The sequence below is a fragment of the Urtica dioica genome, chromosome 12 (assembly GCF_054948205.1).
Source record: "Urtica dioica subsp. dioica isolate 48M chromosome 12, U.dioica_male_clone48M_v1_H2, whole genome shotgun sequence".
NCBI lineage: Eukaryota > Viridiplantae > Streptophyta > Magnoliopsida > Rosales > Urticaceae > Urtica > Urtica dioica.
The window spans coordinates 20927048-20941203 of record NC_142767.1 but is presented as its reverse complement, the minus strand read 5'-3'; the positions used below and the strand labels follow the sequence as shown (position 1 = coordinate 20941203).

Genomic DNA, 14156 nt, shown 5'->3' with positions numbered 1-14156 from the left:
TACGAATTGGACACCGATGGACGGAAGTGGGTTGAGATCACAAGTATAGGCGATTTTGCTCTATTTTTGGGTGACAATTCTTCTGTCTCGGTTTTAGCTTCGGATTCTTCGGGCTGCAAGCGAAACTGCATATATTTTACTCACGACAATGATGGGTCGTCGGAGAGTGTTTGCGACTTGGGAGTATATGATCTTGAAACAAAGAAGATGATTTATTTGGATAACGTTATAAGCATGGCTAATACGTTGAACGGAATTCCGATATGGGTGGTAGCCCCGCGTAGTCGACAAATCTAGTTTTGCTTTTTTTTTTTTTGTTATTTAGTTTAATTTTTATGCGAGTTTATTGATGAATTGTTTTTGTTCTCTGGTACAAAATTTTAATGAAATGCTTTATCTGAATATGTATCCATTAGCACAAATTGCAAATAACCCATCAAGTTTATTGTTGTGCGAACTTAGTCCGACTTTTGATGTGCTTTTGTAGTGGGAAAATGAAAACTAGTCCATGCAAACGTTGGTTTTAAATCCCGGGGAACCGGTCCGGTTCCCCCTTTTTTGAACTCCCCGGCACCGGAACCACCAAAATCGGAAGTTTCCGGTGGTTCCGAGGGAACCGGACCGGGAACCAGTGAGGAACCCGGTTCTCACTTCCCGGTCCGGTTCACTTAAAAAAAAAAAAAAAAAACCGGCTATAAAAATTCGGATTCCCCTAAAATGTGGTCATTTGGGTCGGTTTGATCTAGACAAGTACTTTCCGCCGCGAGCCAAGCATTTTTTTCCCAGATCCCGCTCGGATCCCGCCAAACCGCCACCTTCCCGACGCGAGCACAACCATTTCCTCCCAGATCCCGCCGAATCCCGGTGAGGTTCCCGTCGTTTTTAAGTTTTTTGATGATTTTGAGTTTAAATCTTGAAATTTCAAGATCAAACTTCCAAAAATAGGGTTTTAATTTTTTGCAGGTATTTGAGAAGAAGAAGAACTCGGGAGTGAAGAGACAAGAAAGAGAGAGGGTTTGTATAATAAATTAATAATCTTAAATGGTTTGTCATTTCTCATGCATGTGTCATGTCCACATTTCTTTATTATATATTTATTTAGTTCTGCACTACAATGAGTACTAATTACAATGAGTAAATAGGACAAAATGACCTAGTGGGAATGGGCTTACTTACAAAACAAAACATAATTGGGCTTTTTGGTTTGTACTATTTAACTTAGTTTTTGTTGTGTTTGTAATTTGGTAGTGTGTTGAAACATTGTACACTATTTTTAATTTTATGAATTTTATCCTACGTACTTTATATGTTTTTTGTATATTTATTTTATGAATTCTCATCGGTAAATACGGTATTTGACGGTATTCCTCTACGGTAACGGTAAGTTCAACGGTACCGATTTTCATTTTTTTTTCTGCTTTCCCCGGTATTCCTTTACGGTACCAGGGGTTACTAGTAAATTCTGAAACTCGGAACGGTAACGGTAACGGTATTTCGATCCTTGCGTTGGCTAATGACAAATAAATACCTACGAAGCAAGAAGAAAAGATGCAGCCAATATTTTTTTTTTTATAAATTTGATACTAGGGAAAAAAGAAAAGATAATTTTGATATATAGTTATCTTAAATGCAGTATGACGTGTGCACTCGAAATAAATAAAATTAGGTAACATGAAAAGTCTCCCATTCACATTACTGATAGTGATCCATGCAAAAAAAATAAATAGTGTTAATTGAATAATAAAATCAAATAGCAATCAAAGCCCCCTAATGTATTCAAATAATCTTTTAATCTTGACACTAATAGCACTCCACCGAATTTCCATATTATAGACGAAAATTGGAATGTACAAAATATATGCCCACTTTCAAAAGCCATTTTGATTTATTTTTTATTTATTTAATTAAATAATATTATATATATTCTTTCACTTCTTCTGGTGTCGATTTGCACTTAACATTAGTGTAAATTTGAATGAAATTTCTATAGACTAACCATGGATGCCAAGATTTGTAATAAGTTGTGGGATAACTGATTTTCAGAAAAAGAAACGAACCAATATGTCACAAGTGAAAATAATTCGTTATAAATTATTACACAATAGGCCACCGGTGAAAAATAATATTTGGAATTGCACAAAATTGGATTGAAAAAGGTAAATGTGTAAATTAATGGAGAAGATATTTGAATAAACCTCAATAATCCAACTTTTAATTTAACTCATATTATTCTATCTGAAATGTGGTCAATGTCACACCATTATTTATAGTCAGGGCAGTGGTATATATATTGACTACGGCACTACTGCTATCTCCCACAGCTTACAATATGAATTGACTTAAATGCAAATACATTGACTTAACTTTGAATATTCGAGTTAGGGAGATCACTTTTTACGAGATACACTCTCAAGGTACTTATAAATCACACAAGCTCAAGCTAATAAATTACTATCAATATGAATCCAGACCCATAAATAAAAAAAAGGTAAATGTTAATAGCACAAATCAACCGAGTTGGTGAATATATCAATAAGATTATGAATAAGCAATTCTTATATTATTACTCTCAGGTATCAACTTTGAGAAGAAGAAAAAAAAAAACCTTGAAAACAACACAAAAATAGCTCAGTAATTCGAAAGAAAAAAAAAAACACTCTTAGTAATTGTATTTTAAAAAGAAAAAGAAAAAGAAATTATATAGAAAGCTCAGCAGATAACACAAGCATTGGAATATTCTTCTTCTGCTCCAACACAGTAATATAGCGGAGGCTGAGCCGGAGGGTAGTGACGAGGCTCGTAATAAGCTTGAACGAACTTTGGTGGATCTTTCTTCGGCTCTTCTTTCTTTGTGGGCCCCACTTTGATTATCTCTGCGTGACAATACTTCCTCAACCTGCTCGCTAATCGCACCGGATCAATATCTCCGGTCACTGTCAGCCTCATTTCCTTCATGTCCATCGCAACAGAAACAACACCTGAGAAACATACCACGTTTGATGATCAAAACACAAGGTCATATATTTTCATTAATTATATCTCAGTCGATTGTATATATTCTATAGTGAACTTATAAAAGTACCAGAATGACCAGAAGCCACTGTCATGACTTTCTTCTTGATTTTGTCATCATGGAAGTTCAGTTTCATCTCAACTACCTGTTAACATGAATAAAGAAACAATTCATCGTTATTAAAATCAGAGAAAAAATAAAATGGAAACTAAATTAAGGAATATATATATAAAATTATTCTAACCTTCATTGTTGTATCGTGGCGTAAAGGTAGATATATTCAGCTCTCGTAGGCGAACAAGAGTGTTTGGATTGGGTATACTGTTAAATATTTGTGAGAAAAACTTGGAGTGCGTATTGGTATTATTTATAGGGTGGAGTCAAACTCTCGAGTCAATGAGTGTTGTAAGGTCTCCTCCCAAAATAATAAAAAAAAAAAATAGAGTGTGGGACTTGGTCATAATAACTACCGTCATTATTTTCCCGCGTCCAGTGTGGGACCCACTCCTTTGAAATATCGCCGTTTGTTGTGGCGGAAGGACGGACGGCGCTACAACGAAATGAGCTAAATTTATTGAAAGTTTTACTCTCTTGTATAGCAAGTACAAGCCACGCGGAGAGGAAGACCTTATTCATGTATAGAGAGATACATGTGCTAGTTTTTCAGGTGCTGTCTTTTACCTTAAACGATGCGTTTCGTCCAGTTTTCATATCAAGTGATTATTGTTTTTTTTACATGTGCCAGTTTGCATGCGTTCTATTATAGACTTAAATCAACGAACATGCAAAATGTTCCCACAGTGGGGCCGGAATATAAGATCCCACATAGAGGTACGTCTTGAATAGATGTACCCACCAGAGAGAGAGAGAGAGAGAGAGAGAGAGAGAGAGAGAGAAGTCGAAAAAAAGATGTACACCATATTTTATATTATATACATGATAAATAATGTATTATATAATGATTTATATAAAATAAAATAGAAAATATATTAAGTTCAATATACATAAACGTTTATACAAATATAAATTTTATATACTTTTGTGTTGAAACCTACTTTGTAGGTAAATATAAGAATGAATGAACAAATACTTCAATGCACAAAAACCCAAAGCAACAGATACGTTATCGTACAAAACAATAGGAAAGGAAAGAGAAACACGTTCTTAGGGACAAAATATATGAGACAAAAGCATAACAACCCGAGAACCCACTAATTAATTATGAAGAAAACAACACAAAAGCAATCATAAATCAACTAATACATTTTTCACCAACATTTTTTGTTTGGCCCTCCACCGTATCCTTTTTTTTTTTTTTTTTTTTTTTTTTTTTTTTTTTTTTTTTTTTTTTTTCAATACCATCATCTCACCCTTCGTTTCTATATAAGTACCGTGAGGAGTTGAAGTTAAATAAAAAAAATCTTACAAATGCCTTGATGAAGCTTTCCGAAGATTTCTCATGCAGGTCTATTCTTACGCATAAAGCCCATAAAAGCAGAAAACTAAAAGGGAAAATTACTAAAATAGTATTTTTTAGGTGCAACATTTTTAAAAAACATAAATGAATTTCTATAGGTTAATATAAACGAGTCTATTCTTGTTTTTGAGTAAATTTCTAATTGTTAATATAAGAAAACCGCAATGATCTTAATAGAAAAGAAAACCCTCCTACACACCTGAAACACTCGTATTATTTCCAAAACAAGCACAGTATTGAGATAAATAAGTAAATAATTCATTATTTTAATTAATTTTCTAGAAGTTCATCAAGTATGATGTGGATGCATGAATTAATTTCGACTATGCAATCTTTCAACGTTGCATGAATGAATGTATGGTGTTAAATATATATGATGATTTTTTTATTAAGGGAATGTAGTGATTCAAGTCAATTATATCAAATTATCATAATAGAACTCAAGTTGCGTATTCTTCTAATAATTGCAAACTACACATTGTAAAACGGTTTGACGTTACATTGCGATAACATTGGAAGTTAAGCTAAGTGCACTTTGGTACATGAACTTCTAGACTAAATCATCATTTGCTAGAGTATGTCGTTTTGTGAGCTTTCTTTGGAAGGAGTGAGTTTGATCATCAATCGCTAGCAGGTGCGCGTGGGCCTAGACAGGGATGGAGACTTGAAGTATCTTTCATTAGGATCTAATTGCTCTCTAACAAAGTAATAATCTGGAGATTCTTGAATGCTTTGTGTGGTGAGAGTGTGAGACATATAGTAAGTTCTAGCAAAGAGATTTGCTTCATCTTTCTTCTTCTTCTCCGGTGGCTCTGTGGGACCCACTGCTAGAATTTCCGCGTGACAATGCTTCCTAAGTTTGCACACTAACAGCATCAATTTTTTTTTTTTTTATAAAAAAGATCTATTTTCGAAATTTATTTCACCTTGGTTATCATATCACTGTAGTGTGGTCTTAGATAAAAGTACAAAATTAGGGGGTTTTAAAATATATATTAAAAAAATTGTGTATAATAGTTTATTTTCTGAAAATTTGAAGCAATTTTCTCTAAAATATTAGACCGACTTAAGACTCGGATGGTTATATATTAATTCAAAGGTGAAAGTTTACCCAAGACTTGTCGAAGACACGTTGTCTAGACAATTGACCCAATCAACGGAAGACCTTATTATATGTATTACTCGCCATTATAAGTATTTTAATGTGGTACGTATATGGGACTACAAGATATAGCAATAAATAAATTAGTTGCTTATTTAGCTCGTGCGCTGACCAAGTTAATCAAATCAGATTACGAGTCGATACATCGAATTGAACTTTATATGTACATACATCACGTTTGTTAATCAGTCTTGCTGTGTCATGAAATTTCTCATTTGCTTTTCCAGTTCCAAAAATTGAATACTAATCGTTATATTACTATATAATATCTATAAGTTATTCCCTGGATGATAGCATACACTGAATCATATATATATTAGAATTATACACATATTATCTACCCGTATGACCACAGTTTGACCTTATACATATTAAATTAAAACAGTAGACGACAAATATATAAAGAGTCTAAAGAGACATTTCTTTATATACGTCATAGAAAGAAAAAAAAGCTTTTATTACTTTGTATATATAATAGAAGTCCTTCTAGTAGTTTTTCAACTACCATTGGGAAAATTATGAATACTAATTACTGATATGAAACCTTTGAAAACTCTTTATAGAACCTTTCAAAAGAGAAATGTTTGTTCATAAACAACAGTGTCGTAAAAAAATATTGAAATGAAAATTGAGTATTCCTAATTTAAAATCGATGTATGAAGTGGCATTTTGAATTTGTGTTCATAAATAGCACAAAAAAGCAATTAAAAGAAGAGTGAACAGATTTCACGTTTGGTAATATTCATTCAGACTGTATATCACTTAGGTAGTATACAAATTTTTGTAAAGTATTTAACATAATTCTTAAAAATTATTATTATTATTATGTAATTAAAATTAAAAATGTCACATCTGATTAATGAAATATAATAGTAAAAAAATTGAATGAAATATAACACTATTACAATAATTTTATATATTTACTAATGATTAATTTAACTGGTATATGATTATTTTATATATTTCAATATAATAATAATTACACAATTTACTTAATTTAATATATAATTTTATCTTTAGGAACATTTCTTCAAAGTAGAGAACATTTGAATGCGTTTACATCGTGAGCAGAAATGTAGAAATAGAATTTAAATGTTTACTAAATATAAGTATTATTATTACTCTCTCAGGTATCAACTTTGAGAAGAAGAAAAAAAAAAACCTTGAAAACAACACAAAAATAGCTGAGTAATTCGAAAGAAAAAAAAAACACTCTTAGTAATTATCTTTAAAAAAAGAAAAAGAAATTATATAGAAAGCTCAGCAGATAACACAAGCATTGGAATTTTCTTATTGATCTGCTCCAACACAGTAATATAGCGGAGGCTGAGCCGGAGGGTAGTGACGAGGCTCGTAATAAGCTTGAATGAACTTTGGTGGATCTTTCTTAATTGGCTCTTGTTTCTTTGTGGGCCCCACTGTGATTATCTCTGCGTGACAATGCTTCCTCAACCTGCTCGCTAATCGCACCGGATCAATATCTCCGGTCACTGTCAGCCTCATTTCCTTCATGTCCATCGCAACAGAAACAACACCTGAGAAACATACCACGTTTGATGATCAAAACACAAGGTCATATATTTTCATTATTATCTCAGTCGATTATATATATTCTATAGTGAACTTAAAAGTACCAGAATGACCAGAAGCCACTGTCATGACTTTCTTCTTGACTTTGTCACCATGGAAGTTCAGTTTCATCTCAACTACCTGTTAACATGAATAAAGAAACAATTCATCGTTATTAAAATCAGAGAAAAAATAAAAATTGAAACTAATTAAGGAATATATATAAAATTATTCTAACCTTCATTGTTGTATCGTGGCGTAAAGGTAGATATATTCAGCTCTCGTAGGCGAACAAGAGTGTTTGGATTGGGTATACTGTTAAATATTTGTGAGAAAAACTTGGAGTGCGTATTGGTATTATTTATAGGGTGGAGTCAAACTCTCAATCAATGAGTGTTGTAAGGTCTCCTCCCAAAAAAGGAAAAAAAAAAAAAGAGTACTGTGGTACTTAACTACTAAGTCAGGTCATAATAACTATCGTCATTATTTTACCGCGTCCAGTGTGGGACCCACTCATTTGAAAGATCGCCGTTTGTTGTGGCGGAAGGACGGACGGCGCTACAACGAAATGAGCTAAATTTATTGAAAGTTTTACTCTGTTGTATAGCAAGTACAAGCCACGCGGAGAGGAAGACCTTATTCATGTATAGAGAGATACATGTGCTAGTTTTTCAGGTGCTGTCTTTTACCTTAAACGATGCGTTTCGTCCAGTTTTCATATCAAATGATTATTGTTTTTTTTACATGTGCCAGTTTGCATGCGTTTCTATTATAGACTTGAATCAACGAACATGCAAAATGTTCCCACAGTGGGGTCAGAATATAAGATATGTATTCCCACATAGAGGTACGTCTTGAATAGATGTACCCACCATGCAATTTCAATGAGAGAGAGAGAGAGAGAGAGAGAGAGAGAGAGAGAGAGAGAGAGAGAGAGATGCACACCATATATATAATGTATTATATATAATGATTTGTATAAAATAAAATAGAAAATATATTGACTTCAATATATATAAACCATTGATATAAACGTTTATACAAATATAAATTTTATATTCTTTTGTGTTGAAACCTACTTTGTAGGTAAATATAAAATAATATTTAGGAAATTTAATCAATAAGATGCTATTAAAATAGGGCTATTTTAAAGAATAGCCAAATTAGCTCAACAATATTAAGGGACTAGCCCATGTTTTATTTTATTAAGTAAATATCCAAACTTTAATAGACTACTTAAACTACCCCTATCATCCATAACCTCTCTTAACCTTAACTCCTTCCTTTTCACCGTCGCCCCAAACCTCTCCGACGACGACTCCTCTACCACATCTACCGCCGCCACGCCCTCCTGCTCCGGGATCTCGAAGCTTCGGCGAGTCCAAAGACTGAATTTCTCGCATAACCGTTTCACCGGTGAGATTCCGGCGACCGAGCTCGCTCGTCTCCCGAGACTGCTGACTCTCCGCCTCGAGTCGAACCGGTTCGACGGAGGCCTCGACGAATCCTCGCCGCAGAAAAAGAAGAAGAGAAAGAAAAATCTATGATTTTGTTAATTCACTGTACACTCGCGAATATGTTAATTTAATTAACGTACTGGACTGAGTTAAGTTAATTAATTAACTGATTCGTAAAGGATTTGAAATTCACAAAAAAATTAAAAAAAATAAGAGCTTAAGTCAGTTGATATTCAAAGCATTCAATTAATTAATCTAATTCTCAATTCAATCATTTAGTAAATTTACTTTACTCACAAAAAATCAGAACATAAGCAATATTCAACCAATAGTTAATTAATTAACATAACTCACTTCAGTACGTTAATTAAATTAACCTATTCGCGAAAAAAGTGAGAGCTGTTAGAAAAGATTACTTCAGAATATTTATTTTCTGGAAAATAAAATGACAGCTTAGATGTAAGGAAAATAAAATTACAACACAACAATATTATGAGCGGGGAAAAACAAGATTGGAAAGCACAGGCCGAGGACCGTTCGACGGTCTCCTTAAAGTAATATTGCCCTCCCCGTGGGTGCCGGAAACGACGAGCAATTTACCTCCCAGGATACAACGGCGGAAGCGAGAAGAGGTTTGCACCAAACGGACTTCTCCGGCGAACTAAACCTGTAACAGAGCTGAGCACCGACTACAAAAGAAAGAACAATTTCTGGAGAGAGGAGGAGCTGAGAGAAGCAGGGAAAAAGTATCTCCGAATTAAATGAGCAAGCCTCTATTTATAGGCTACTATCTCAGAGGTTACATCCTTTACCCTCACACAAACAGTCCGGACATTATGGCAATTAACCACCATTAACAGCCACTAATGCTCCGGTTACGAACGTTAATACCCACTAAACGCAGGGATACGAATGGTTGCTACGTTAATACCCACTCAGTATTATTGCATGCGCTCAGAATTATTGCATGCATTCATGCATGGTACAAAATTAATTCCGACCATAATAACACAAGTTATTTGTGGAATTAACAAATTAATGAAGTGGAAATTTCAATAAAAAGATAGAATTGGCCCAAGGCCCAAGCCCGAGACCGAGACATTCCCGAAACCCGAAACCCGAAACCCGGGCCCGGGTCCGGCCCGGCCCGGCTCCTCTCGGCGGCGGCGCGCGTGTGTGTGTGCGCGAGGGGTTAAGAGATAACCCACCCACACTCTCCTCTCTTGTACTTGCTTGACCACTAAATAAAGAGGAGAGTATATAAACACTACCAAAACACTCATTCCCAACCCATGTGGGACTCTTGATTTCCACTTCAATTACACATATCCAATGTGTTCTTTGAGCATACTTTAACCATCAATTTCTCATTCATTCTAGCTCCGATTTTGGCAAAATTATAATCGATATTATACCCCATTCCGCAAGGAAGAATAATACGAAAGAATTATCAAATTCCGTTGAGTGGACCCCACTCAAACTTTTGCCTAAAGTCAGCAGCTTAATAGACAATAAATATTCAATATTGTCTATTTACTTCTCTAATACTCCAACAATCCCCCACATGAATGAAATTGCATGACGACAACAAAAAGACTCGACACGACTCAATATGGTGATCAGTTCTACGGTCAATACCAGTATAGGATAGGTAGACAAAGTCCTTGAACCTTCCCTTGTAGAAGTATGTCATGTTTACGGACTACTCAGTAGACACGGTGTCCTTGAACTGTTAGTCGTTTGTATATAAACGATGAGCATATATCTCGCTGATATCTTCCTGCCACAGGTTTTAGTTCTCATGGTTATGTTCATTTCGGCCCTGAACATGCGCCTGGTTCTGTAAGAGTTTCTAAAGAATTACGCCCCTTTAATTCTCTTTCGAAGCGGCCTCACTTCTCTCTCACATAGGTGATCCTTACGCCAAAGAGTAATCCCGCATTACTCGTTCGGAATCTCAAAAATCCGATTTCAAAGAATCATTAAAAGCACAATGCTTAGCCTCGTACGGGTGTCACCGTTTTTATCATAGGAATAGGACCGGGGTTTTCCCCCTCACAGTGACCTCACTTTGTTTTAGCAGTTAGGTTGTCCCTTTGAACCAAGTTCTTGGGATCTCCAGTCATCATGGTTGGGTTTCCTTTGCTAAAACTTTTATATCATGGGCTTTAGTCCCATTCCTATTGACATCTTCTCTACTTGGTCCCTATTTAACCCCTTGGTTAGCGGATCCGCAATATTGTCTTTGGACCTTACATAGTCAACACTTATGACTCCAGACGAGAGAAGTTGTCTTATGGTATTATGTCGTCGACGGATATGTCTAGACTTACCATTATACATAACACTTTGTGCTCTACCAATTGCAGATTGGTTATCACAATATATACATATTGCAGGCACAGGTGTTGTCCAATTTGGAATATCCTCTACGAAGTTTCTTAGCCACTCAGCTTCTTCACCACACTTATCCAACGCAACAAACTCAGATTCCAAGACACAGCCGCACCACCTAAAGTGAATACATATCCACTTGTGGCTTTAGAGTCTTGTATATCAGATATCCAACTCGCGTCAGTGAAACCTTCAATGACTTCGGGATGTCTAGTATAGTGTAGACCGTAATCACGAGTGAATCGTAAATACCTCAGTACTTTCACGATTGCTTTCCAGTGTTCAGAACTTGGATTACTCGTGTATCTCGCAAGTCTACTTACAGAGTAAGCTAAGTCAGGTCTCGTACAATTCATCAAGTACATTAGACTTCCTATTATTCGAGCATACTCGTTTTGAGACTCGCTATCTCCTTTATTCTTAGACAAATGGTGACTAGTGTCGATTGGAGTTCTAGAGACTCCACTATCATTCTTTGCAAATTTGTCTAGAATTTTATCAACATAGTGTGATTGACTCAAAACAAGTCCATTAGATGTTCTTTTAATCTTGATCCCCAAGATAACATCGGCCAATCCCAAATCTTTCATGTCAAATCTCGAGTTCAATATATCTTTTGTGGATTTAATCATGCTTTCATTACTTCCAACAATAAGCATATCATCTACATATAAACACAAAATCACATAACCGCGTTCGGTCGTTTTAATGTAGACACATTTGTCACACTCGTTGATCTTGAAGCCATTTGACATCATGACATTGTCAAATTTTTCATGCTATTGTTTTGGGGCTTGTTTAAGTCCATACAATGACTTAATCAGTTTACATACTTTCCTTTCTTGCCCATGTGCAACACAACCCTCGGGTTGGTCCATATAGATCTCTTCTTCGAGATCACCATTTAGGAAAGCAGTTTTCACATCCATTTGATGGATTTCAAGATTGCGCAAAGTGGCAATGGCTATAATCAATCTTATAGATGTTATTCTCGTCACGAGAGAATAAGTATCAAAATAGTCAAGACCTTCTTTTTGTCTATAACCCTTAATTACAAGTCTCGCCTTGTATTTATCAATTGAGCCATCCACTTTCATCTTCCTTTTGAATATCCACTTAGAACCAAGAGTTTTACTTCCAGGAGGAAGGTCAACTAGTTCCCACGTGTGGTTATGCATTATCGAGTCAATTTCACTTCTTATGGCATCCTTCCATAAGTGACCCTCGACTGAATTTACAGCCTCTTTATAACTTAGAGGTTCTGCCTCTAACATATAGGTAAGGAAATCAGATCCAAATGACTTATCCACCCTAGCTCGCTTACTTCTTCGAGGTTGTTCAGATTCTATCTCATCCTCGGATTCCTCATCAAACTCTTGAGATATTTCTTCTATATTCTCAAATTGTTGATTTGAAGAACTCGGTTCATCTTCCTTAGTCTTATACGGAAATACATGTTCAAAAAACGATGCATTTTTAGACTCAATAATAGAACCTTTGTGTATATCAGGATTCTTAGATTCGTGCACAATAAAGCGATAAGCATTGCTACGATGTGCATAACCAATGAATACACAATCTACGGTCTTCGGTCCGATCTTCATCCTTTTAGGTGCGGGAGCCAAAACCTTGGCCAAGCACCCCCACATTCGCAAATATTTATAGGAAGGTTTCGTTCCTCTAAACAATTCAGACGGGGATTTATCCTCTTTCTTCCGAAGTATCTTATTCAAAAGATAATTCGCAGCCAAAATGGCTTCCCCCCACATTTCTTGTGGTAACCCCGAGCTTAGCAACATTGCATTCATCATCTCTTTGAGAGTACGGTTCTTTCGTTCGGCAACGCCATTCGATTGAGGTGAATATGGTGGAGTGACTTCATGAATAATTCCATGTTGAGCACAAAACGCACCAAATGGTTCCACATATTCACCTCCACGATCACTACGCACCATTTTAATCTTTTTCCCAAGTTGATTCTCAACTTCCAATTTATACATGGTAAATTTCTCAATTGCCTCATCTTTGCTCTTAAGCAAATACACATAACAATACTTCGTACTATCGTCAATAAAAGTCACAAAGTATTTGTTACCACCTATTGTAGGCATGAATTTCAAATCGCATAGATCGGTATGGATTAATTCAAGTGACTCACTTTTCCTTTCAACACTATGAAAAGATGTTCTCGTTAATTTGGCTTCAACACATATCTCACATTTGTGTTTAGAATCAATATTAAATTTTGGTATACAATCCAAATTAATTAATTTGCGCAAAGTATCATAATTCACATGACCAAGTCTACTATGCCACAAATTAGATGACTCAAGCATATAAGCAGAAGAGGAAGCATTCTCATTATTATTCTTGCCAGTAATGGCGATTACATTCATCTTCCACATATTGTCTTTGATATAGCCTTTACCCACATACATCCCATTTTTACTAAGAACAATCCTTTGAGACTCAAAAACCATTTTAAACCCATGGTTACAAAGAAGAGTTCCAGAAATAAGATTCTTCCTAATGTCGGGCACGTAGAGAACGTTGGTGAGCTTCATTTCTTTCCCAGAGGTCATTTTGAGGATGACGTGGCCAATCCCCATGACGTCGGAGGTGGCCAAATTTCCCATGAACAGCTTCTCCCCAGTCGGGCGCATGTCGAGCGAGCAAAACGCGTTCTTGTCGGAGCAAACATGGCGGGTAGCACCAGTATCTAACCACCACTCCTTCGGGTTTGAGTCTACCATGTTTACTTCGGAGACCACGGCGACGAGAAATTGGTCATCTCCCTAGGTCTCGACGGCATTGGCCTCACTCTTCTTCTTCTTTTGCGGCTTTCGGCAATCCGCGGCGCGGTGACCTTCTTTGTCGCAGTTGAAGCACTTTCCAACAAACTTTTGTTGGTTCTTCTTCTTGAAAGCAGCCCCTTTAGCCCCAAGCTTGTTGGCGGGCTTCTTGCCTCTCGAGCCTTCACCATGCTCGACGATGTTGGCTCTCTCGGACGTGGTTTTGAACCTCTTGTCGGAGCCACGGTTGTCTTCCTCTATGCGAAGGCGAACCACCAAATCTTCAAGACTC

General features: G+C 36.0%; 2 protein-coding genes across 2 annotated transcripts; both read right to left on the bottom strand.

Moving 5' to 3' along the window:
* Positions 1 to 2651: 2651 nt before the first annotated feature.
* On the bottom strand, positions 2652 to 3336 carry LOC149380216 (heavy metal-associated isoprenylated plant protein 12-like). The gene is made up of 3 exons (XM_089604281.1): positions 3258 to 3336; positions 3083 to 3158; positions 2652 to 2978 (listed from the first exon to the last, which is right to left on the bottom strand). The coding sequence occupies exons 1-3, from the start codon at positions 3261 to 3263 to the stop codon at positions 2710 to 2712; spliced, it is 351 nt and encodes a 116-aa protein (XP_089460407.1). The 5' UTR covers positions 3264 to 3336; the 3' UTR covers positions 2652 to 2709.
* Positions 3337 to 6811: 3475 nt separating this feature from the next.
* LOC149380215 (heavy metal-associated isoprenylated plant protein 12-like) lies at positions 6812 to 7538 on the bottom strand. Its single transcript, XM_089604512.1, has 3 exons — positions 7460 to 7538; positions 7287 to 7362; positions 6812 to 7187 (listed from the first exon to the last, which is right to left on the bottom strand). The coding sequence occupies exons 1-3, from the start codon at positions 7463 to 7465 to the stop codon at positions 6943 to 6945; spliced, it is 327 nt and encodes a 108-aa protein (XP_089460638.1). The 5' UTR covers positions 7466 to 7538; the 3' UTR covers positions 6812 to 6942.
* Positions 7539 to 14156: the final 6618 nt, after the last annotated feature.

What these genes read in the sequence shown, in the direction of transcription:
- LOC149380216 (XM_089604281.1), bottom strand. An exon ending in AGTGGCTTCTGGTCATTCTG is followed by an intron (nt 2,979 to 3,082) that starts GTACTTTTATAA and finishes TATGTTTCTCAG; the next exon opens with GTGTTGTTTCTGTTGCGATG.
- LOC149380215 (XM_089604512.1), bottom strand. An exon ending in AGTGGCTTCTGGTCATTCTG is followed by an intron (nt 7,188 to 7,286) that starts GTACTTTTAAGT and finishes TATGTTTCTCAG; the next exon opens with GTGTTGTTTCTGTTGCGATG.